At 42.4% G+C, this 22,269-nt stretch overlaps 1 protein-coding gene across 2 annotated transcripts in view; it reads right to left on the bottom strand.

The window, feature by feature from the left end:
• Positions 1-22,269, bottom strand: part of DTNB (dystrobrevin, beta) — a 202,114-nt gene that overhangs the window by 52,700 nt on the left and 127,145 nt on the right. For both annotated transcript variants that reach the window (XM_010565883.1, XM_010565882.1), the window contains 3 exons: positions 8,711-8,796; positions 6,235-6,348; positions 2,018-2,114 (listed from right to left, as the gene is read on the bottom strand). In XM_010565883.1, coding sequence (XP_010564185.1) covers positions 2,018-2,114; positions 6,235-6,348; positions 8,711-8,796 — 297 coding nt within the window. The remainder of the gene's footprint in view (positions 1-2,017; positions 2,115-6,234; positions 6,349-8,710; positions 8,797-22,269) is intronic.

Here is a 22,269-nt window from a genome sequence, read left to right as displayed (position 1 = left end):
TAACCTTGGGTATAATGCAGCCTAGAAGATGTCATTAAAGTTTCCATCAAGCTCATAATTGAACTGCATGATTCAACTTAATGAATCGGTCCTAGAAACACCAGTTTATCGAAGGTGAGTCAGTTACGGTTCCCGTCCCTCTTCTGCAGTCCTCCTTCCTCCCTCCTGGCTCTCCCCAATTGCAGCACCTGCCACTCGTACTCGTGCTCCCTTCCCTCTGCAGTCCCCTGCGGTATCTGTGCTCTCCTCATCGGTGTGTTACTGACACCGCTACCCTCTGCTGCTCCACACAATGCCATGTTCACGTGTCCAACCAGCCGGGCGAGAGGAAACACACACTGTTTGGGCACTTGGGAGATGAGAGTATGATGGCCAAGCAGGCAGCAAAGGCGGGCACGCTGCCGGCCTGCCTGCTGCATCTTGCCTAGTGGGTGGGCAAATCTCTGCAGGTTGCTCTGGAGTCCGCAGGTTCAGAGTAGCGCATCTGAGAAAGACAGTCCACCTGGCCTTCAAGGCTTTCGAGATGGAAGAGCAGACAGTCAGGCTGGCCGGCAGAGCAGCCTTTCACCCTTATGAGATGACAGCATTTACATCAGCTCCTGTTTGGGAGAGTTAATTTGTGAAGGCTTACGAGTGCTTTGAAAATAATGGGGTCTACAGACAACTCACATCAGAGCTTGTCATCATGTTAAAGCAGCTATCCAAACTGATTTTGTTATAAAGAGGCTCCTCAAATGTGTGCAAGAAAAATGATGACTGTGGTCACCTGAACCACAAAGAAGCAAACTGTTTCTGATGCAACAACTTTTTGTACTTTCCTAAATCTGTAATTTGGTTTTGGATGCCCATTTTCAGAGATACCACACTTCAACTTACAAAGGTTTAGGGTCTGAAGAAATCAAGGTGAATTTAGCAAGTGATTGTCTTCAACATTTTTAGAAGACAGACATTAACTGGCTGAACAGGAAAAAAAAATACAGCATGCAGAGCCACTGACTTAAAAAAAAATTACGTCCTAAATATTAATACAAACTATGTGCTCATCTGCAAAGGGAAACTAAATAAAACAGGCACCTCTGAAGAGTACTCGATCATCGCCTCTTGTATATATATATATATAAATTCCTATTCCAGAATGCAAGCCTAATCTGAAGAGCAACCGCACTTTACATTTACAGAGGATGTGAATTCATTACCGCTTTCAAGTGCAGACAAGCTCTGAATTTTTCTGGAACTATCAAGATGTGCCTATAGCTAATCTATAAACCCCTGCGCTGTTCCTGTCAGTGCTATTGCTGCGATCTCTCCCCCACCTCTATTGCCAATAGTATCTTTGTCGCACCTTGCCTTAGACCAAAACCTCTTTGCTTAAGGACAATGTTTTGCCACTCACTTCATAGAGAGGCTCTTGTCCAATTTAAAGAACGGAAAGAATAAACACTTAACAGTATTTCAGACTATAGTCACCAACTATGAGCTCGACTCTAGCAGGACTCTATAAAAAATAATAACGGACTCTCATCAGAAATCCAGACAACAACATATATTATAGATCAGAGCCAATACCATCATACTCTAAAGCAAAAAAGCTCCACAGACATTGCAGGGTTAGTGCAAGATTACCTGGTGAAACACAGCACCATGCCACTGGGGAGTCATATTCTGTATTGCAGTACCTATAGTTTCCAGTTTATTTTCCAGTTAAAGTTGGAAGATCTGAATTGGTACCCAGAACAGCATGCAGTTGATTACCAAACCCAACACTTCTTTAAAGCCTTCCAAATCTTACCGGTTCTTGGTATTTTAATCGAAGCAGCAGCATATGAACCTGAAAACCCATTAACCATCTGCACCTCCACACAGAGCCAGTATGGAAATGACATTTTGCAAATTCCTTCTATTCCTCATGAAGTTTATAATGGTACGACAGAAAAGCAGGAATCTCAGAGCAGCAGTAGTGCATTCCAGACCTGGGGAAGAGAAGGATGCACTGCATTTCTGACAGGAGATGGCTTACTTTGAGCAGTTTCATCAGCCCTTCAAGCTGCACCATCAGTTCTCTTCTGCTTTCTTGAAGTGCAGACATCCTCTGTTCCAATTCATCCTTTCTCTGCCTGTTCAAGTTACATGAAAGAAAGAGTCAGAAAATAAACATTGGGTATTTCAAAACCACTTCAGGAAGTTCACCCGTATAAATGTGTCTTTGATTTTCATCACTCCTCCCTGCTTCCAATTTAAAAAAATAGAGCAAAGCACAGTACAATGACCATGAAATGTATATATAACAACCAAGCTTTTCACTTAAAATCCACAAATCTGCACTCAGCACCTTGGTAGTAGGAAGCCCTTTTCAAAAGCACTGCATTTTGAGAAAAAAAGCCCGCTTTTTTCTTCCTTTTAAGAACTCTCTTAACATCAGACCCAGGCATCCTGCAGAGCTTTCAGACAAGCAAGAATGAACTATGGGAGGAAAGACAGAGGGAAAAAAAAAAAAAAAAAAGAGGAGAAAAGGCGGCAGATGTTTGGAAAGGAAAAGCTATCACCTGTCTGGATGGAAACTTGGCAGAGCTATTGCTGTCCACCAATGTGACGTATAATCTTTGACATATTTGCTGTACCAGAACCCAGGTAACAAGAAAAGGAGATAAGTGACCTTCCCTTTCCTTGGCATCAGAAAACCACTGTATTTCAACAGATGCCTATCTGTGAGATATTTAAAGAAATATGAGTTTGGTTTTATTTTATATTTAAAAAAATAAAGAAGTGACTAATATAAGGAAAAATTCAAAGATGAACATCAACGTGTCAGAAGTTCAGTATCTTATATGATCTAAGAAATGCTGGGCTCCACAAATCCCAATCATAGGTAATGATAAATAACTGTAAGAAAAAAAAGAGATTAGAAAGCCTTATTTATTAATCTACAGTTATTTTTGTGGACATCATAATGTCTGAATCCAAACTTAAAGGCACCACATATTATAGACTGAATTTGTAAATGCCTTGGATTATATCTGTGTTCTCACATGATATACTATGGATAAATCATTCTGGGAATTTTAATAACCAGCTAATTTTAGAAAAAACAATTGGACATCAGAATCTGGAAAAGAAACAGGTCATTTATTTAGACTGAATAAATCTGCCAAGTATGGCTTGCTTTCATTATGGTGATGGTGAAAATCACATATCATAAGCATACAATCCAACCAGAAAACTGCTAAGACTACGTAACAGAATGAACTTGTTTCTATACTGGTTCTTAAAAGGACAGAAGACTGTGAAGTATTAACTATCCTTGGTATTTCTTTCAACATCTTTTTGTATTTTGAAGAATGTGGTTATTAAATGCTGACACATATCACAAAAATAAGGCGATAAAGAGCAAGATTACACATGCCTGGTCACCTAGAATGTGTTAAAAAACCACCACAGACATATCTTTATTTGTCTATATGGTCTTTTTTCTCTCTCTAGGTCAGTTCAAAGTCTGTGGCTTTTATTCTATAGTTATGTAATGTAACATTCTGGTTAACAACTACAAATAATGTAAAAATCAACATATTAAATAAGTATAGGTCTCCAAATGCAGTTGTTAATGAAGAAGCAACATCAACGTGTATGTCTGATTTTCGTTGATGTTATTCAATTTCCTTTTCAACAACCTCCAGTGAAGAAAGAGGAGGTACTGTTTGTCAATGACAAGGGGTGTTAAATGTTTACAAAAACAAGACAGGACAGCCTCTAGGGACAAATGGAGAGATGCAGTTTGAGCCATATGCCTGGGCCAAATGGGTCCTTGGCACCCGTGTATCAGTGAGCACCCTGCGGAGCTGCAGAAGCAGCTGAGCACATCTGCATTCCAGGGCAGGGATCTGTAAGGACGACGGATCCAGCCGTGCTTCTTCCAAGGTTACATTTGCCAGCAGAATGGTAGAGATGACTCATCTCTACAGGCTGTGTTGTCTGCAGGTTTTTAAACCTGGGACATGTTGATTTTCCATGGATTATCCTTCTCATGCTTTCACAGCCTAAATTCTACACAGCAGCTGGCTCAAAGGCAAGGTCATCAAACGCTGATCACAGGCTCGGGGAACGTCTCCTCGTTAGCTGTGACTTTGTGAAGTACTTTCACATCACAGATAACCCACTAATTGTGAACTTCCAGTGTGATGCTATGCAGTCAAGACAATTAACATGCACTTTGAATTTATTAATGAGAGTGGTGTTTGGTGGTAAGAAAGCTAACACTATTTCTATCTATAGCACCAGTGAGACTACGTATGAGATACTGCAGCCAGTATACTCCAGCCTATATATAGAAGAGATGCAGAGGACTTAGGGAGAGCCTGACAGCAAGCTAAAGGGATAGCTGGAGATTTGGCAAACCTGCTTTATGGAGCAACTGAAGACGTTCAAGCTACTTACGCAAGATGAGGTTAAGAGGGGAGGGAATCAAAATCTCTAAATACTCACACACAAAGAGGAATTTTGAATAAGACCTTTTTAGCCCAGCAGACAAAAGCATGGGGAAAGACAAGGTTTGGAAAACGGCACTAGGCTTATGAAGGTTAGAAATAATGGGCACACTTTTAGTTCACCAAGCACAGATGCGGCACAGAAATTAACTGACGATCACATTAACAGTATCGGGGGATACTAAAATCTCTAACATGAAAGCTTGAACGTTTGTCTTGCATGGATGCTGTAGCCCCATCAAAAAGGATTCTGTAGGAGTGCTGATGGAGAAATTTCCCAGCCTGTGTTACACAGAAGCCCAGACTGGACAATCATGATGGCTTCACAGGCTTTACATGCTTAATTCAACCTTTTTTTTTCTTTCATAACTCTTCTATTTGCCAGTGGTGTTTACGTATCTGAAGGCCAGAAATGGCTACAATGATCATTCAGCTTTTTTTCTTTAGCAAAATACAGGCCATCTAATTCTTCCTGGTTAGCTCTGTTTTGTTCCTAATAACCTATATTTCTGGAAAAACATCTTCAGGAAAGATGTCTAGGGACTGAAAACTCTATCACTGCTCTTGAGATTATTGCCTCGCTTTAAAAAGCATGTGCTTTATTTGTGGTCTGAATGTGGCTGGTTTCCAGTTTAAGCTCTTGATTCTTTCTCTGCTGGGTCAAACAGCACATCAAGTTGCGCTGCGTTCTCTTTTTTCTCCACCTCTTGCATAACATTTGTGGGTATTTTCTGCATCCTCTCCAGTTTTTTAAAAATTAAGAAAAATATACATAGCTATGTAAAGCATAAAGCTAGGAAAATCTATGAGCTATTATTATCATTAGGTAATAGAATGAAAAATATCAGTGAGATACCAAAATGTACTGTAATGTAGCAAATTCTATATGAAAAAGTAAAGAAAGAAGTTGAAAACCTTAGATTTTACAATATGGGGCTGGATTATACCTTGCAGGCACTGCCTGCAGTTGTAGTAACTCCATCCCAAGAACAGTGCACTTCATGGAAAACCTTTAAACATTCCTGGGAAGCACAACAACCATGCCATTTCCTAAGCGGGCGGGAAAAGTTTACCCTAACAAATTAAATACAATGCAGTTTGCAAAGAGCTACTACTGCCAAGAGCTTGTATTTCAGAACCTACTTTAGATTACAGATGGCATTTTTGAAGGTTGAGCTCTGAATTAACTAGTAATAGAAGATGAAATAAAATATAGCCAGAGAATGCCCTTGTGACTACCCAAACTATGAAACATTTTACTCTATAAATACTGACATTTTTTCCCTGTCACTTCAAAATGCAAACTTAATCAAAGAGGCTTTGAAGATTGTTCTCCAACTTTGGATGTATGTCTGATTATCTGTAGGTATGAAGTTTTGGAGTTTCACTGACTAATCAAATAACTGACATTTATCTTCAGCTCCACTCCTTGGACAATAAATAATAAGCAGTTAATGTCACTTCTGCTAGTTTTTCTTATCAGTTTCTTCTTTACAGTTTTCTGAACTATACAAATAAAAATCATTTTAAGAGACATTTTTATTTACTTCTAAAGTCACTTTAAAAAAAAAGGCAAACTGCAATATGCTGTCAGTCTTCAGAATTCAGCAGTTTAAAACAACACTTTAAGGTCATTGAAGATATGCTGACATTACCCTTTCCCCAATAACAGGCAGTGCTGTCTGTGCCACAGAGCAGACCCCATGGGCTGACTGGCCCAAGTACCAAATGCCCGTGAGCTTTAGATATTTCTTACCGTAGAAGCCTGAGTTCAGCCAATAAAGTTGGGTTCTGCTGGGCTTTCTCAGGGGTAGGTTGAGAAGCTTGTTCATGTTCCAGCCTGAGACGCTGAATTTCTTGGAGTATCTCTCTATAGAAATGACATAGGGAAGATTAAAGAGGAAAAAGGTCAATCTCTGTACTGCTCTTGAATACTGTTATAGCCCTTCAAGCATTCTTTCTGTCAGTATCCAGCCTAAGTACAACAATTTTGTTCATGTATGACTGGCACAGACTCAAACCCAAGACAGGTAAGTTAGCGCAGTCCTATGAATTGCTGTAATACACACAGGAAAATTTATTACTTAATAAGTATGAAATCACATATGTGCCATACGCTGGCAACATCTCTCCAAAACTTTTCATGCAGAATGGGCTTAGAGACTGTTCTAAAAAGAAAAAAGTTCAATTTTCAGCATAATCTGCATCACATGTGCTGTAGGAAGGGCTCTGAAGTGACACCGCCAGCATCCCCAGCTGTGCCAGCACCAGTTAGCTTCCTACTCACCTTTCCAAGGGCTCCTGGCAGGTCAGGAGGAATAAGGAAAGTAACAGCTCATAGTAATAGAGACAAACTTGTGAGGTTTCACAAAGGGAAGGTGATCAGCCAGCAGCCCAATTAAGGCCACTGTGTTCTGTGTAGCCAGAGGCAAGCGAAGGTAGCACTGATGGCCAAGGCCTCACTCATTAAAATGGAAATGAAATCCTTCTGAAAGTGAAGATTATAATCTCTAATTCTCCCCCCCCCTGCTCTTTTTTAAAACTGCTGAGTTGCTCTCCTTGCAAGGTTTCATACCAGCACTGACTGAGATCTCCCTTATCTGTGATCTCGATGAATAATTTCAAATAACTGCAAGGTCTCTTGGTAGCATACTGAAGCCAAGATGGTGCAAGGATTGAGCTGTTCCTGTGCTCTCCAGGAACTGGTTCTCCTCCAAACTAACCTTAAGAAGTATTTTTACCTGGCATGCTGAGGGTGCCTTGGCAAGGGGCCGTGCAGGCAGCAAGCTCACGCACGCCAGCTGAGGCGCAGCTGGAGCACAGGGAGACCCGAGCACGCTTATGAGGAAAACACATCATCGGGCACCCGGAGAGGCTCCATAGGTAACCCGCGGGCTGCCTGTGCCGTACAACACGTGGGGTTTGCAGCTGCTCAACAGCTTGCTCTTTAGAGCTGTACCCTCTTAGTTTCTCGTAGCCAGAGAAACATGAACTCAAAATGTGAGTGCTGAAGAATCATGCCGGTGAAAATGCAATATTATGATAAAAACAGAGCGATCTCTTCTTAACAGTCCCTCTGAAGCAAGAAGAATCATCGAGAAGGGAGCTTTCAAGGTCATCTAGTCCAATCCCCCTGCCATGAGCAGGGACATCTTCAACCAGATCAGGTTGCTCAGAGCCCCGTCCAACCTGACCTTGAACGGTTCCAGGGATGGGGCATCGACCACCTCTCTGGGCAACCTGGGCCAGTGTCTCACCACCCTCAGTGTAAACAATTTCTTCCTTATATCTAGCCTGAATCTCCTCTCTTTTAGTTTAAAAACATCACCCCTTGTCCTGTCGCTACGGGACCTACTAAAAAGTCTGTCCCCATCTTTCTTGTAAGCCCCCTTTAGGTACTGGAAGGCAGCAATAAGGTCTCCCCAGAGCCTTCTCTTCTCCAGGCTGAACCCCAACTCTCTCAGCCTCTCCTCATAGCAGAGGTGTTCCAGCCCTCTGACCATTTCTGTGACCTCCTCTGGACCCGCTCCAACAGGTCCATGTCTGTCCTGTGCTGAGGACCCCAGAGCTGGACGCAGGACTCCAGGTGGGGTCTCACCCGATCGGAGCAGAGGGGCAGAATCCCCTCCCTCGACCTGCTGGCCACGCTGCTTGGGATGCAGCCCAGGACACGGTTGGCTTTCTGGGCTGTGAGGGCACATTGCCAGGTCACGTCCAGAAGAAGGAAACCATCTTCTACAGCCCATCTCCTATTTCTTTCAGGCCTCCCAGTTCCTTCAGAATGTTTTGTTTTACAGCAAAAGGAAAAAAACGCACTCTTTCTTCTCAAGCTGAATTTACCACCCCAGCCTTCCAACCAGCTCACTCCACTACATCGCAGCTGATTTATTTTCCTGCTGCCACCTGAATGGCTTACCCTGCTGTGAGAAGTTTGCTGGGTCTGCAGATAGCAATACAAGATAGCAATGCAGCTCCTAACGCTCAGCGCCAGTTAAGATGATCTTAAGATCAGTGAAGAAGATCAACCTGCTCCCTGGGGAATAAGGGCACTGCAGCTGCATCCACCCTAAGCTAATTGGTTAGAGGCAGCTACACCTTTCAATAAAAGATCTAGGAAAACAATCTGGTTAATATAATACAAAAGGTTAAAAACAACAAAGCACAAGGACTGAAGGCTCTTCTCTCCTCAAATGTTGTTCCTGAAACAATACTGATCAAAGCTTGCTTTTTACCTGTTTTTGTTTTCCAGCTCTGCTATCAGCTGTCTTTGTTGTTTATTGGCATCAAAGCTGAAACCCAGGTCTGTTGGTGGGCGAGGCTGGTGGATGAGGAACAGAGAAAAAATTAGACAAAATATTCATTACCTGTTACCACATATGACACAGTCTGGATCCAGCCTCATATTTCCTGAATGCCGTGGTATGATACTTACACCCGAGGCTGCAAAACTGTGAAAATATCTGTGCCGAGATGGACTACAGGGGCACACTGAGGTGTGGTTTTATGGCTGACTTGGTCTCAGCTCAGGGTGGGTGGCTGCTGAAAGGGTGACCTGGCTTATCATCCTATCTGTCTGAAGAATTTTATTTGCCCTTTTTTTTTAAGGACCTTCAGAAAAAAATACACCATACCTATCTGTTCTTAAAGCACGGATAGGCTTTCCTGGGAAGAGATGCATGTTTACCTTTTATCATAAAGTCTTCTAGCGAAACATTGATCTTCCCATACATCAGCTAGTGAAGAAAAGTTAGAATAACTTACAGCTTATGAACAGGATTATTCACAGACATTAAATTTAAGCATGGTCACCGCCTCTGGAAAATCTAATTCTTCTCAACCCCTCAAAAGCATCAGCTGAAGTGAGATTTGTGATCCTTGCATTAGGTACTTTTCACCATCACCATTACTGAGAAAAGGACTAGGCAATTAAACAAGAATCTGTACTTTTTGGGAGAACCTGCTGGCAGCTGGGCTGGGTGGTGAAGAAGCCAGTTATATGAACCAAGAAGAGAGAGAGAAATATTACAAGGTCTTGTACTGATTCAGTGCATTTTTCCAGTGGAATCCTAAGATCCTGCTTAGGAGGTCTAGTACGACTCAAAGCTATCCTTCTGGCCATCAGACACAAGAAGTTGTCCACTCAGAGCTGAGGAGACATCTTTTATCATGGACAGGTCTCCCTGGCTAAGAAATGCCTGATGCACAAGATGGTATGCAGGGTCTGCTTCTAACACCAGGTCATTATAGCATCACAGAACAGTTGAGTTTGGAAGGCACCACTGTAGGTCATCTACTGAAGCAGGACCACCCAGAGCTGGTTGCCCAGGACCATGTCCAGATGGCTTCTGAAGATCTCCAAGGTGGGAGACCCCACCACCTCCCTGCGCAACCTGTGCCTGTGCCACCCTCACACCAAGCAGTGTTTCCCAGTGTTCAGAGGGAACCTCTTGTGTTCCTCTTTGTGCCCATGGCCTCCGGTCCTGGCACTGGGCTCCACTGGGAAGAGCCTGGCTCTGTCCTCTCAGCACCCACCCTGCAGGTATCCCTTCTGTGCTCTGCTTTTGTCTTTTTTTCATCTGATCTCAAGATTGCACAGATTTTTACGACAACATTTTCAGAAGGACCTCAGATTGGGATCCTGGTTTGAGAAGACACTTTCACAACCATTTTCTGAAACTACTTGGGTAGAAAAACAGAAGTTGGAGGGAAGAGCTTGGTATCCACTTCGGGAGTCTCCTAATGATGTGGAAACTGCCTGTGTAGAAACTTCTTGGTAAGGCAGGTTCCAGGCAAGAAGAAACAAAACAGCTTGGGAGTTAAAATGAACAGTGTGAAAAATAAAAATAAACCAACCCAGAAACTGAAGTGCAGAAACACTGTTCATTGCAGCAGGGTCAGAAAAAAACCCTCTTCTCCCAGGCAGTGGGGAGGAGCTGACGGTGCAGGGTGGGCTCTGCTCTCACACCAAGGAACAGGGCTGGTGTGGGGGAGGAGTGGGATGGATTTGCTGATACAGCCAGGGCAGAACCCCAGCTCTCATCTCTCATCTCATCTTGACGGTCGAGGTTGGTGCACAGCGTAGGCAGCAGCACTGCCACCACTCTTTCCATCTTGGGGTGACCTGACCAGTTTCGGTGTACATAACTCTGATAGGACCTACTGGTCCCCCAAAACAGTGTGTCACAAAGTCCAGGTCCCATGGTCTCTCCCTGCATCCTGGTACAATCAGCTATGAGGACAAGTGCACTCTGGGGCTCCATCCGAAGCACATGAACCCTTGTTCTGCTGCAAAGTAGGACCATGCCTATAAAACCACAATCTTGTCCTTAATTCCTTTCTTCAGAAATCCCGTCCAAAGCCTGAAATCACCCTCATGACATAAAGTACTCTCAGGAGCAAAGACAACACTGCAGAGAACTTATTTAGAGCAGACACATCCCTCATGCTGCTCACTTTCAAACATTGCTAGTCAAGAGGTCTTTTGGAAACTGTACAGTGGCTATTTTAAATGACAATTCAATGTTCTATTGCTTCCAAGAGTCTATCTGATTTTTTAACAACTCAGAATCACAGAGTCATTGGGGTTGGAAAGGACCTTTTGAGATGGTCTAATCCAAATCCCCTGCTCAATGCGATGTTGTATTGGGTCTGGCTGAGATGGACTTAATACTCCCCATAGCAGCCCTCATAGCGCTGTGCTCTGCATCAGTAGCTAGAAAGGTGTTGATAGCACACCAGTGTTTTGGCTACTGCTGAGCAATGCTGGCACAGCATCAAGGCTGTCTCCCCAACATTTTTGCCCTCCCCTCAATGGCAGGCTGGGGCAGGGCAAGATCTTGGGAGGGGACACAATCAGGACAGCTGACCTAAACTAACCAAACAGATATTCCATACCATATGACGTCAGCTCAGATATAAAAGCTAAGCAAAGGGAGACGGAGGAGGGGGCATTTTGTCTTCCGGAGCAACCACTATGCGTACCAAAGCCCTGCTTCCCGAGAAGCGGCTGGACATCGCCTGCTGATGGGAAGTAGAGAATAACATCATTTGTTTTTCCTTTGCTTTCGCGCGCACAACCTTTGCTATCACTGTATTAAACTGTCCTTATCTTGACCCACGAGCCTTTTGTTATATTTTCTCCCCCCCCGTCCAGCTGAGGAGGGGGAGTGATAGAGTGGCTTTGGTGGGCACCTGGCATCCAACCAGGGTCAACCCACCACAGATGTCAACTACAGTGGGTTGCTCAGGACATTGTCCAGCTGAGTTTCGAATACCTCCAAGGATGAAGAGTCCACAACCTGTTGGGGTGACCTGTTCCAGTGTTTGAGCACTTACACCATAAGAAAGTTTTTTCTTTTGTTTAAATGGAAGTGAGCTAGTGCCCATTGCCTCTTGTCCTTTCATAGGGCACCACTGAAGAGAGTCTGGCTCCATCGTTTTACTTGCCACAATCATATATTAATACAGAAAAAGACCCCCATGAGACTTCTCAAGGCTAAACAACCCCAGAAAAAAAATTCAGGCTGCTGATTCTCCACCAACATCTAAATCTTCCAAGTTCTTAAACTTAAAGGGCACCTGATGCTCAGTCTGAAAGTTTGCAAAGGGGATGCCTATGCTCGTGAAATAAAAAGCACCAGGCAGAGGCACTGGAATTTGATCACTCATATTGTTAGATACTCAGTATGGACCCTGCCTTATTTTTAGCCCAGACTAACTAGCTCTCTCAAGCAATTCTCAGCATGGTTTGGGATTTACCCTAAGCTGAGAACTATCTGCAGCAGGTGGTTTGTATGCAGCTGCACTGTTCTGGAGGGTGAGAGCACTCAGTATTATAGATGTGGGCACCAGCAGTTTTTAATGACTGCTATACACAAAGCCTAAGTGTCTATCTTACACTCAGCTATTGAGAAATAGCACTTATCACTCACCTAATCTATACTACAATGTGGACTCAGGAGGAGAGATGTCTAAACTCTTGGGTATTCAAAAGTGCCTCAAAGAGTCACCTGAGACAGCGTTGAGCCTGCTGAAAATACAACAGAGGTACGTGTCTAATTGCTACTGCACTTGTCCAGGAAATATCTGACACCAGTTCTAGATATATCTGACCTTGAATGGGTACTAAGACACCACTCCTGTGCCACATTCCCCAACAAACAGGCATCCTGTGAGGCAGCAGGCTCCATCCTTCCTGCCAAAGCCCAGCCACAGGCAGCAGTGCTAGATGCAGTGGTGGTCAGGAGGCAGCCCTGGGATTCTGGTTCATGCTGTCTGGGTTAGGTTTTATTAAAAAAAAAATCCAATGGTGGTCTAATATTAAAAAACATTAACTCCCCTGGACATGGAATTTACAGCCTTGGGGTAAAAACTCAGATTAGAAAAGAGAAAACAGACCGAAGACAAAACAGACAGATGTTTCAAGTAGCCAGGGCACGAGGAAATTCATCAGAGTACTTAGATCTTGATACTTAAATAAACCTGAGGCAATCCCAGAGCTTTTGTGTTCATCTCTGAAAGCACTAAGTTTTATAAGGTGACACTCCAGACGCTAGAAGTGGCTATCCATAAAGCTTACACCTAGAAACAATGTAAGAAGGAACTAACAACTCTCGACCAGTCAGCTTAACCTTAGCTCTTGGGGAAAAAACATGAAATAAGAACACTTGTAAATACTTAGAAGATAGGCTAAGTAATAGGTGTTTTTAAGAACAAATCTTGCCAAAGCAAAGCACTTTTCTTCCATAGTAAAAAATAAAATTCTACGTATAGGAGAGAAACTATTAACACAATACACTGACCCCAGCAATGCTTTTGACATCCTCTTGTGGGGTTTTACAGCTTTTCTCTTAGACTTAGTACCATTCAATATTTTCATTAGTATCATGGATGATGGAATAAAGCATTTATTTCCTACATCTGCAGACTGTGTCACACTGTGGCGAGCTCCTACTGCTTTATAGGACAAGAAAAAATATAAAATATACTAAAATACAAAATTTTTTGAGAAATTGGAGAAATGGTTTGAAAGAACAGGTTGCATTCTATAAAGACAAGCGCAAACTCTCATATTTACTTTCGACATGTCAACTACATAAACACCTAACGGATGAGGCAGCAGTTCTGCAAAAATGGATTTGCAAATTAGTTTAGTTCACAACCCAAACAGGGGTCAATAACCTCATGCTGTTGTGGAGTCCAGGATCGGGTTGTTTGACGCAGGGCATGCTATGTACTACAATGCAGGACTTACCCCTGCTCTAACTCGGGTGAACTACTGTTTCCAGCCTGAGCATTGCAATTTTAAAAAAGCTAAGGGTCAACTGGAAAAAGAAAGTGAAGAAGAATGATCAGAGGTCTGTAAATCATGACAATGAGGAAAGACTGAAAAAATGAAGAGAATAAAAGAATGAGAGGAGACAACATAAGAAACTACAAGTATACAACACTTGTTGCAAAGAGGCAAGTAATGCATTGCTCTCCATATCCCCTGAGACAGGAGAATGAGTCATGGGCTCAAACTGAGGAAGGAAGCATTATGTTAGGATTCAGGGAAAATTTTTTATTGGTAGATGAACTGACACATCAGAACAAATTTCCTCAATGGACTCCATATGGAGTGGACTACATCCACTGAGGTTTTTAAAAAATAATTTGGATAAGCATCTGCCCAAGAATGGTTTATGCACAGCTGAGCGGATGGACCTACAGTGGAAAATGCCTGGAGGTAGGTCCTAGCTGGCCTGTCATGATTCAGAACCAGGGAAGCCACTAAACTGTCAGGGGACTCCAGCTTTGATAATGCGGGTGCAGGCTGCATGTAGCGTGTTTACATTTATACTGATCTATTACTTGCAAAGAGATAAGGTATATGACCAAATACTCAAAAGTGACGGCCAACTTCAAGTTTCATACTGCAGAGAGCAATGTCATTTGTTTAGCCATTTCCAGCCTCTGCCGATTCCTCACTGCTCCCTGTTCCCTTTCAAAGAACCTAAGGGAAAACCTTCCTCTAATCAATAAACAAAGCTAGGTAGCTTTCTTCTCTCTATTTAGATCTAGTGTGGAAACATGTCACCTTCTGGTTCCACAGCTGAAACTTTCCCTGAGCATTGTTTCCTGCGGTATGGTAAATAGGAATGTCTCAGAACATTTCACACCCCGCCCCATCCTCCTCCTCCTCCTATCTTTTAAAAAAAGTAATCTTTCCTCAAAAATACCCTCAGAATGTCCTGTAACTCATATTTCTATAAAATCAGAAGATATTAGAGATCTTCACTATTTTCAGCCTTGTGAACTAGATACACAGTTATTTGAATCAACAACTTCCCATCTCTTCTGTTTTGATTGAAGGAATTTTTTCCTTTACCCTTTAAAGCCCCAAAAATCTGACTCCAAGACACCTTTCTGCTCCCATGACTTCTCAAGCTCTTTGATCAGGTTTTCTCTATCACTCTTCCTTTTTTTTTAAATCATTCTTGTTACCAGTCTTCATTCATATTGCTTTATAAACCTCTAAAGACCTGTGAGAAAAAGCACAGTGTTCATAGAAACTAACAAAGTAAGTGACCATCACATTCTCAGTAACAAGGAAGTAAGATTAACCAAGAACTCAGATTTTTTTCTTTTTCAGTTCTTTTGTTGATGGGAAGAAGTCTTTGTGTTTATGTTGCATTTTCAGGTGGCTTTTCTAGTAGCTCAAACACTGCTTTAATTTCAAACTGTTTTTTTCCCTCCAACTACAAGAGCCCAGTAGTCTTACCACAGCACAAATGTGCAGCATTTGTAGAAAATCTGACATTCTGCCCACAAAAGCACACCTGAGTTCCAAGCATCCACCATGGTAGGCATCTCTATTGACTCCTTCTCAAAAATAGGAAGTCATTTAAGTAACTGAAAATTTCTTATCAGTTACTTTGCTCACAGGATCAGTAGCCTTTATCTTTCCTCGATTGATCGTTGATCAATAATCGCCCAAGTTCCTTTACAACCTAGCCATGAGATGTAACTATTTTCTCTGTGACAGGCAAGGATCTTGCTGGAGCCTGCATAAAAATACAACAACATAATGAAAGAGTTTACAATGTACACTTGGATTTGAAAAAAAAATTGTCGCTACCTTTCTCAAGCCTAGATGATTGCAGGCTCTTTTATGGAGTAGACAGTTTAACGAACCCTGGTTCATTTTTTGCAGCCATCTCAGGATGCCCTTACTCCTCTGAAAACATCAGATTTCATGGGTGAGAGGAAGTATTACTCAGGGTAAAGGTATTCTGAAGAATGACTGAGCAGCTGGTGGACAAGGTGTGGGACCTCTTGTTGATCTAAGGGTTTCAAATTATATTCATATGGATATTGCACTGCCTCTTGTGGATGCGAGTATTTCAAATGCATCTTCTATAATTATCTCCTAATAATCATATTTAAAGTATGAGGTATCATTCAAATGTGTGGATACTGTTCTGGGCTTCAGGCTGGACACTGGTAGGACAGCCTGTATTTCTTTAGTGAGTGAACTCCTCTGGAACACACGGAATGAAACCTAACTGTAGTCGCTGCTCTCATTTCTGCCCAGCATTTTATTAACACCAAACTCTTACTGTCATCGCCTTTGGAAGAATTTTGGGTGTATGGTATAGGATTGCAATGGCAAATGCTATTCTTCTTGTAAATCCAGGGAGACAGAATTCATTAGAGCACTTGCATGCTACTATTTACTTTGATGAGAGGTACCTGTCCTCTCTGTGAAGTTACATGTGGTTCTTAAAACCTCTGCACTTAAAAAAAACCCCAACCCAAACCATTTGTTTACTGTTCAGCACTCTTATGTTTGCACTCCACCATACTGGACAGGTATGAACGACTTGTGCCTTCCAAGATTTATTACTGTAATTCCTTTCTTTAAAGAGCCTAGCAGGTTCAGCTCCCTACCTGCTCAGCAGCACTGAACACCAGGGACATATCCCCTTTCTACTCAACTCTTGCAAAGGCTTTCTACTACAACAGAGCAAAAAAGACCTGGTGGGAGTCAACAGCATAAAATGTAATGCCTTCAAAATTACTACACCCCCCCCCCCACCCCCCATTTTTGCATGTGCATGAGAAAATGAACAGAGTTTACATTATTTTGTCCTCCGTAGCTTTCCTTCACAGTAAGGAGTAAGTATCTCAGGAAGAGAATAGTCCTAACTATTATGGCATAGAAGCAATGTGGAGATCCTTACTTGGCCCTATGGGATGCAGCTCCCAATTTTCTGACAGTAATGTAGTATGACCAAACCCCAAAACATTACAGATCCCTGCAGAAACAACCTATAGAGTTTATCCAGGGAAAAGGATTTTGAAGTATGGTGGAGGTTGAAAAGAAAAAAGACTTTTTGACAGTGAATTGTAACATAGGTCTCTCATTTTATACCAAACAGCAGCAAGACCAAAGCTGAAGCTTTTTGAGCTGAAGACTAATATTTTAAAAGTTAAAATGTTAAAAAAAGTTTAAAAGCTAAGCAAACTCTCCAACACAGCTGAAGGTATGACTACCATTCTCTTCTGCTTTCCTGGTGCTCAGCAGGAATGCTGAAGCCTCAACATTTCTGAGAAGATCATCCAAATGGCAAGCCCCATTTTCTCTCAGCAAGAAAATTCCTAAGGTGATGATCATAAAATCTACTGAATATCCTTAATATCACATAGGAACAGCAAAACCTTATAGCACTGTAATTCAGTTTTCCTATTAATAGGCCATTAAACTTGAGAGAGAGACATGCTGGAACTTCAAGTCATAGAATCATAGAATATCTCAAGTTGGAAGGGACCCATCATTGAGTCCAACTCCCTGTCAGACTGGTATCTGTAATAAGTAGCATTCAGACCTCACCTACAGTATACCTTTTGCGGGTGACAGAAGAGGATTTAACAACAGTGTTTAATCAAGCCCCAAAAAGCCAGTTTGGCAAGCCATTGCACTCCTCCACCACCCTGATTTGGAAGAAACTGCCAAAGAACAGTAAAGCTTGTGTCTCATGGGCATCAGATTCCAGGTCCCTTGGTGCAAGGACCTCATGGTGTGATGGAAAGTCTGAACCAGTACTTCTCCTGCCCATCACTGTGGTATCACAGTGTTCTTTATGATCAACAGACAAAGAAGAAGAGGAAACAAATAACAAAAATGGTTCATATAACTGGTGTATCCAGAAGAAGAAGAAATGATCCAAGAACCAAGCTGCAAGTTTATCCTGAAAACATGTACAACAGGAAATCTGGTTTACTTCTTCTTTCTTTATTTAAAAAACCTATTTATTAAATAATGCCTAAAGCCTAAAAAAAAAGCTACATGAAGGGAATATTACAAATACTATTTAGGTTGTAGGTAGCTTTAACAAGATGAGATCACGATAGGCTTTTAGCAGTGCTTAATGTTGAGGGAAGAAGAGCAACCACACACTGTTTTCAAAAAAAAGCAACGTGGGCAAGAACCTAATTAATGTAACTCATCCACATAACTCAACCTAATTATCCACTCATCCATAACTGAGTATTATCTCATATTTATTGAGTGCTCGTGCTTTTCCTAGCAGCAAGGCTGCACAGGTCAGCAGAGTCCTGCCAAGAGTGCAGGGTCCCTGTGGACCTCTGCCCCTGCCGAGTGCCACAGGCTGCTGTCTGCCATGGTGGGTCACTCTCCATCAGAAGTCCATCGGGAAGCAGCAGGCCCATCTGGCTCACAGACCAGATACTGCCCTGTGCTTGTACGAATCAACCTGCCCAGGTGTATCAGCAGAAATGGGGGAGGATCTGGGAGTGTGCTAACAGCAGAAAACGGGGGGGGAAAAAAGAGCTGAGGTAGAGCAGGTGGGAGAGGAGATGAAGGAGGTATTGGCTTGGACAAAGGGAGGTGTTGTATAGGACATTGATAACAGAGGGCCTAGGGCTGCTGTATATACATATATTCACCCGAAATACACATAATCACCCCTTCTCTTAAAAATATGCAGTCACTTATATGCAGGATTACCTATATTCAAGTAAGAGGGCAGTATTGAGGCAGGATCTGATATGTACATGGAAGGCATTTTGTAAGGGAAGGTAGGCAAGGGGGCTGGGGACACAGGACATCATTTTCAGTCCCTGCTTTTATCGAAAAGATGATGCTTGATAGGAAATACCAGATTATGTCTCACCTCAGATTGATAATTCCAACAGATCACCAGAGGGAGACACACAGATGAAGCTGTGATCTTGAAAGTTGTGATTTAAATGAAGTTTGGCTTGCTTTCCATTAATTTCTTCACTTTATCATCTAGTCACCTTCTGCTTTTCTGTCTTCTGCTTTCTAGCTAACCGGTCTAGCAGAGCCAGCCAACAGTTATTTTAATGCACCGCACTCTGCTGTGACCAAACTGGCCGGCCAAGCATAGCCCTGAGCAACTTAAATTCAATAAAAGGGATTTTGTCTTCCGAAGACTGGCTTGAAGAAAACAAGAGTAGCCCAGTCAGAGCTTGTTCGAGAGAACACAGACTAAGCTGCTGTCTAGCAGTGCATAATTGCACTGGTTGCATGCCATCAGCCCCTCCTGCGCTACTGAGCAACTCACATGTATCAAGTGACAAATGATGCATTCTCCTTTCTTCTCCTCCCTCCCCATTTATTTTTCTTCTTTTAAGAAGAAACAGACTTGGATTTCAAGAATTAACTCTGAGATCTGCCTAAAATTACTTTGTCCCAGTAAGACTTCAAGCAAAGGCATTTCCCCTAAAAATGTTAATGGAATATATTTGCATTCATATGGCAAGTGACATTTATTATAGTAACAAGCCTGCAGAAGGGAGTTCTAACATTTTATCTAATTAGAGAAAAAGCAGAAACTGATGGGCTGAGTCAGATCCATTGCCACACAGCCCAATGTACAATTTCCAGCAGTGACCACTGCCAACTACTTCAAAGACAGTAAGAAACTTTGCATTAGGCTATTGTAGTATGAACAGTCGGTATCTGGGATCCTCTTAATTTCTAGCAGTTAGAGCATGTTAAAAAATAAAGCACATTATATCTGAGAGGTAGGGCTGCAGAGGATATCAAGAAATAATTTTGTTCACATCAACCTCTCTCAAGTATTCCCAGAAGATACTTGTCTACCTTGGTTTTAAAATCTCCACTGACAAATATTCCATAACTCCTTTATGGTGGTTTGTTTCCATTCTCTACTTCTCATTAAGGTCCAGAGTCATAGAAAAATATAGGTGGGAAGGAACCTCTGGAGGTTTCTAGTCCATGCACCACTCAAGAGCAGGGCCAATTCACAGCAGGTTGCTCAAGAGCTTGCCTAGTTGAGCTCTGAATGTCTCCAACGAGGAAGATTCCAGTTCTTCTCTGGACAACCTCTTGGACAACAATATTTGACCATTATCATGGTGAAAAAGTTTTTCTTAACATACAGTTGGAATTTCTCTTCTCGCCACTTCTGCCTGTTTCTGTTGCTTCTTGTCCTTTCACTGTGCACCTCTGTGGTGGGTTGACCTTGGCTGGCCAAACAGGTCCCCATGTATCTGGCTCATCAGGCAGCTGCAGACAGCAGTGAGATCCTCCTTTGCTTTCTCTTCTCCATCCTGACCATATCTAGCTCTCTCAGCCCCTCCTCGCATGTCATGCCCTACAGCCACCAACAATCTTAGTGGTGTCTGCTGGGCTTGCTCCAATATGTCCATGTCTGTCTCGCACTGTGGAGACCCAAACCAGACGCGATAGTGCTGATACGGCCTCACCACCTCCGAAAAGAGGAGGAAAGTCACTTCCCTTAGCCAGCGACCCTCACTGTCCCAGCTGCACTCTTGCCAGTGGTGGGCTGCTTTGCTGCAAGGGCACACTCCTGACTCCTGCTTTCCACCAGGACATCCAGGTCCTCTTCTGTAAAGCTGCCTTCTGGCCCTGGGGCACTCAGCTGGCACTGCTGCACTGTGTTTAGCCTGGCCCACATGCAGGATCGGCACTGGGCTATGTTGAACTGCATTATAATTGTCAGCTCATTTCTCCACTGAAATCCACACATTTCAGCCTGTCAAGGACTCTCAAGTTAATGCCATGCAGATCCAGTGACTTACCACGCTACATGTTACCCGTTTTAAAAGCTCCTGTATATTTATTCTGAACTGATCTGAGTCCTCCAACTTATCTGCTATAAAGAATACACTGCATGATGCACCTTCAGCAGTAAAGACTGATGCAAACCACTCAGTAGGCTTCTTTGCTATGGTCTTTTCATTCCTGACTACTCTTTTGTACATCTTGGTCACCAAAAAGTCTTATTTGTTCCCTAGTTAGGTTCCTACTTTTGATGGTATTGAAAATCTTTTTACCACAGACTTCAGCATCCCTTGTGAAGTGTTCTTCAAATTCTCTTCCCATCTCCAAATTTCCTGTTAACATTTAACCAGCCATGTATATAGGCTTTCTTTTTCTTTCCATTTCGGCAAGCTCTCCATTTCTTGAATGCCATCCTCTCCTTGGGACATCCTCCTTAGCTTTCTGATTGACCCATGAAAAGAGTTTTTTGTATGGTTTTGTTTTCTTTTTGAATTTTGACACATAGATTTGCTGAGCTTCTAATACAGGATTTTTAACGGTCTCCAGGCAGCTTACAGGCTTCCTGCTTTTTTGACTGATCCTTTTATGTTTTTTTCCTAATAGTTTCATTTTTACGTAGTTCCCTTTCTTGAAACTGAGTATCTGCATACTGGATTTACTTGGCGAGCTTTCTCCTGCTCGTGTGATCGTTACTACTACAGATCAGCTAGCACAGTTAACACTACTTGAACTTATCCCAATGCACCACTTGGGACCCAATCCAGGAGTGCATCTTTTTGTGGATTCTAAAACTAGTTGTTCAAAAAAGTATCATTTATTGTGTTCCAAACTGCTTTTGCATCTCCCTCTGAAAAGGCATTCATTTAGCCTCTATGTGGGTAGCTGAAATCTCCCACTGTTACTTACCTGGCCTAAATTTGCAGCTTGTCTTATCTCACTTAACATTTCCTGATCTCTACCACCATCTAATCAGGGGGTCAGTATTTCTTTTCCATTATTAAGAATTTGGAATTTCAACCCACAAGGATTCTGCAGCTCTTCTCTTTTTCTGTGATTTTTTTATGCTGTTACACTGTGTATTTCCTTCATGTACAGTAACATTCCCTTGCCTGCACATCCTACTGTATCATTCCTGTGAAGTTGGTGGCCTGGCTGCCGTATGCTCAATGAGCATCCTTCTCCTACTGGATCTCTAAGGTGTTTATTATACTGGGGTTTTCATTTGATGTTTCCCATTGTAATTCCATACAGGAAGAAAAAATTGTTCCTTTTTTTTTTTCTTTTGGTTTTGAATTTCCCAGCCTTGAATTTACTCCTGTCTCTCTGTTTTAATGCTAGAAGAAGCGTATTAAAAGAAATGACTGTGGCTGACAAATCTCAGCTATTCCATCTCCCACAAACAGCAAATCCTCAGAAGCGAGTCCTGCAGACACGGCACACTGTCCCAGAGCTCAGCAGGATGTTCCTCCACCAAGTTGCAATGGCCAACTTGGACACTAGTCATACAAAGTGCTGGCTAGGGAAGGGGGATCTCCTGTTGGCAAGAAATAATTAGAATCTGCCATGAAGCACTTTAAACTCTGATTCCTTCAGAATATGAAAAATATATCCATTTCAGCTGATTATTATTTCTGGACTGTGAATAAACAGTGGACCCAGCAGATTCCTTGCTGCTAAGCTTCGGTCGCAATGGAAACACACTATTATTACTCT

The sequence above is a fragment of the Haliaeetus leucocephalus genome, unplaced genomic scaffold (assembly GCF_000737465.1).
Source record: "Haliaeetus leucocephalus isolate CR32 unplaced genomic scaffold, Haliaeetus_leucocephalus-4.0 Scaffold197, whole genome shotgun sequence".
Lineage (NCBI taxonomy): Eukaryota > Metazoa > Chordata > Aves > Accipitriformes > Accipitridae > Haliaeetus > Haliaeetus leucocephalus.
The sequence above is the reverse complement of the archived record's forward strand: the minus strand, read 5'-3'. Positions and strand labels throughout refer to the sequence as shown.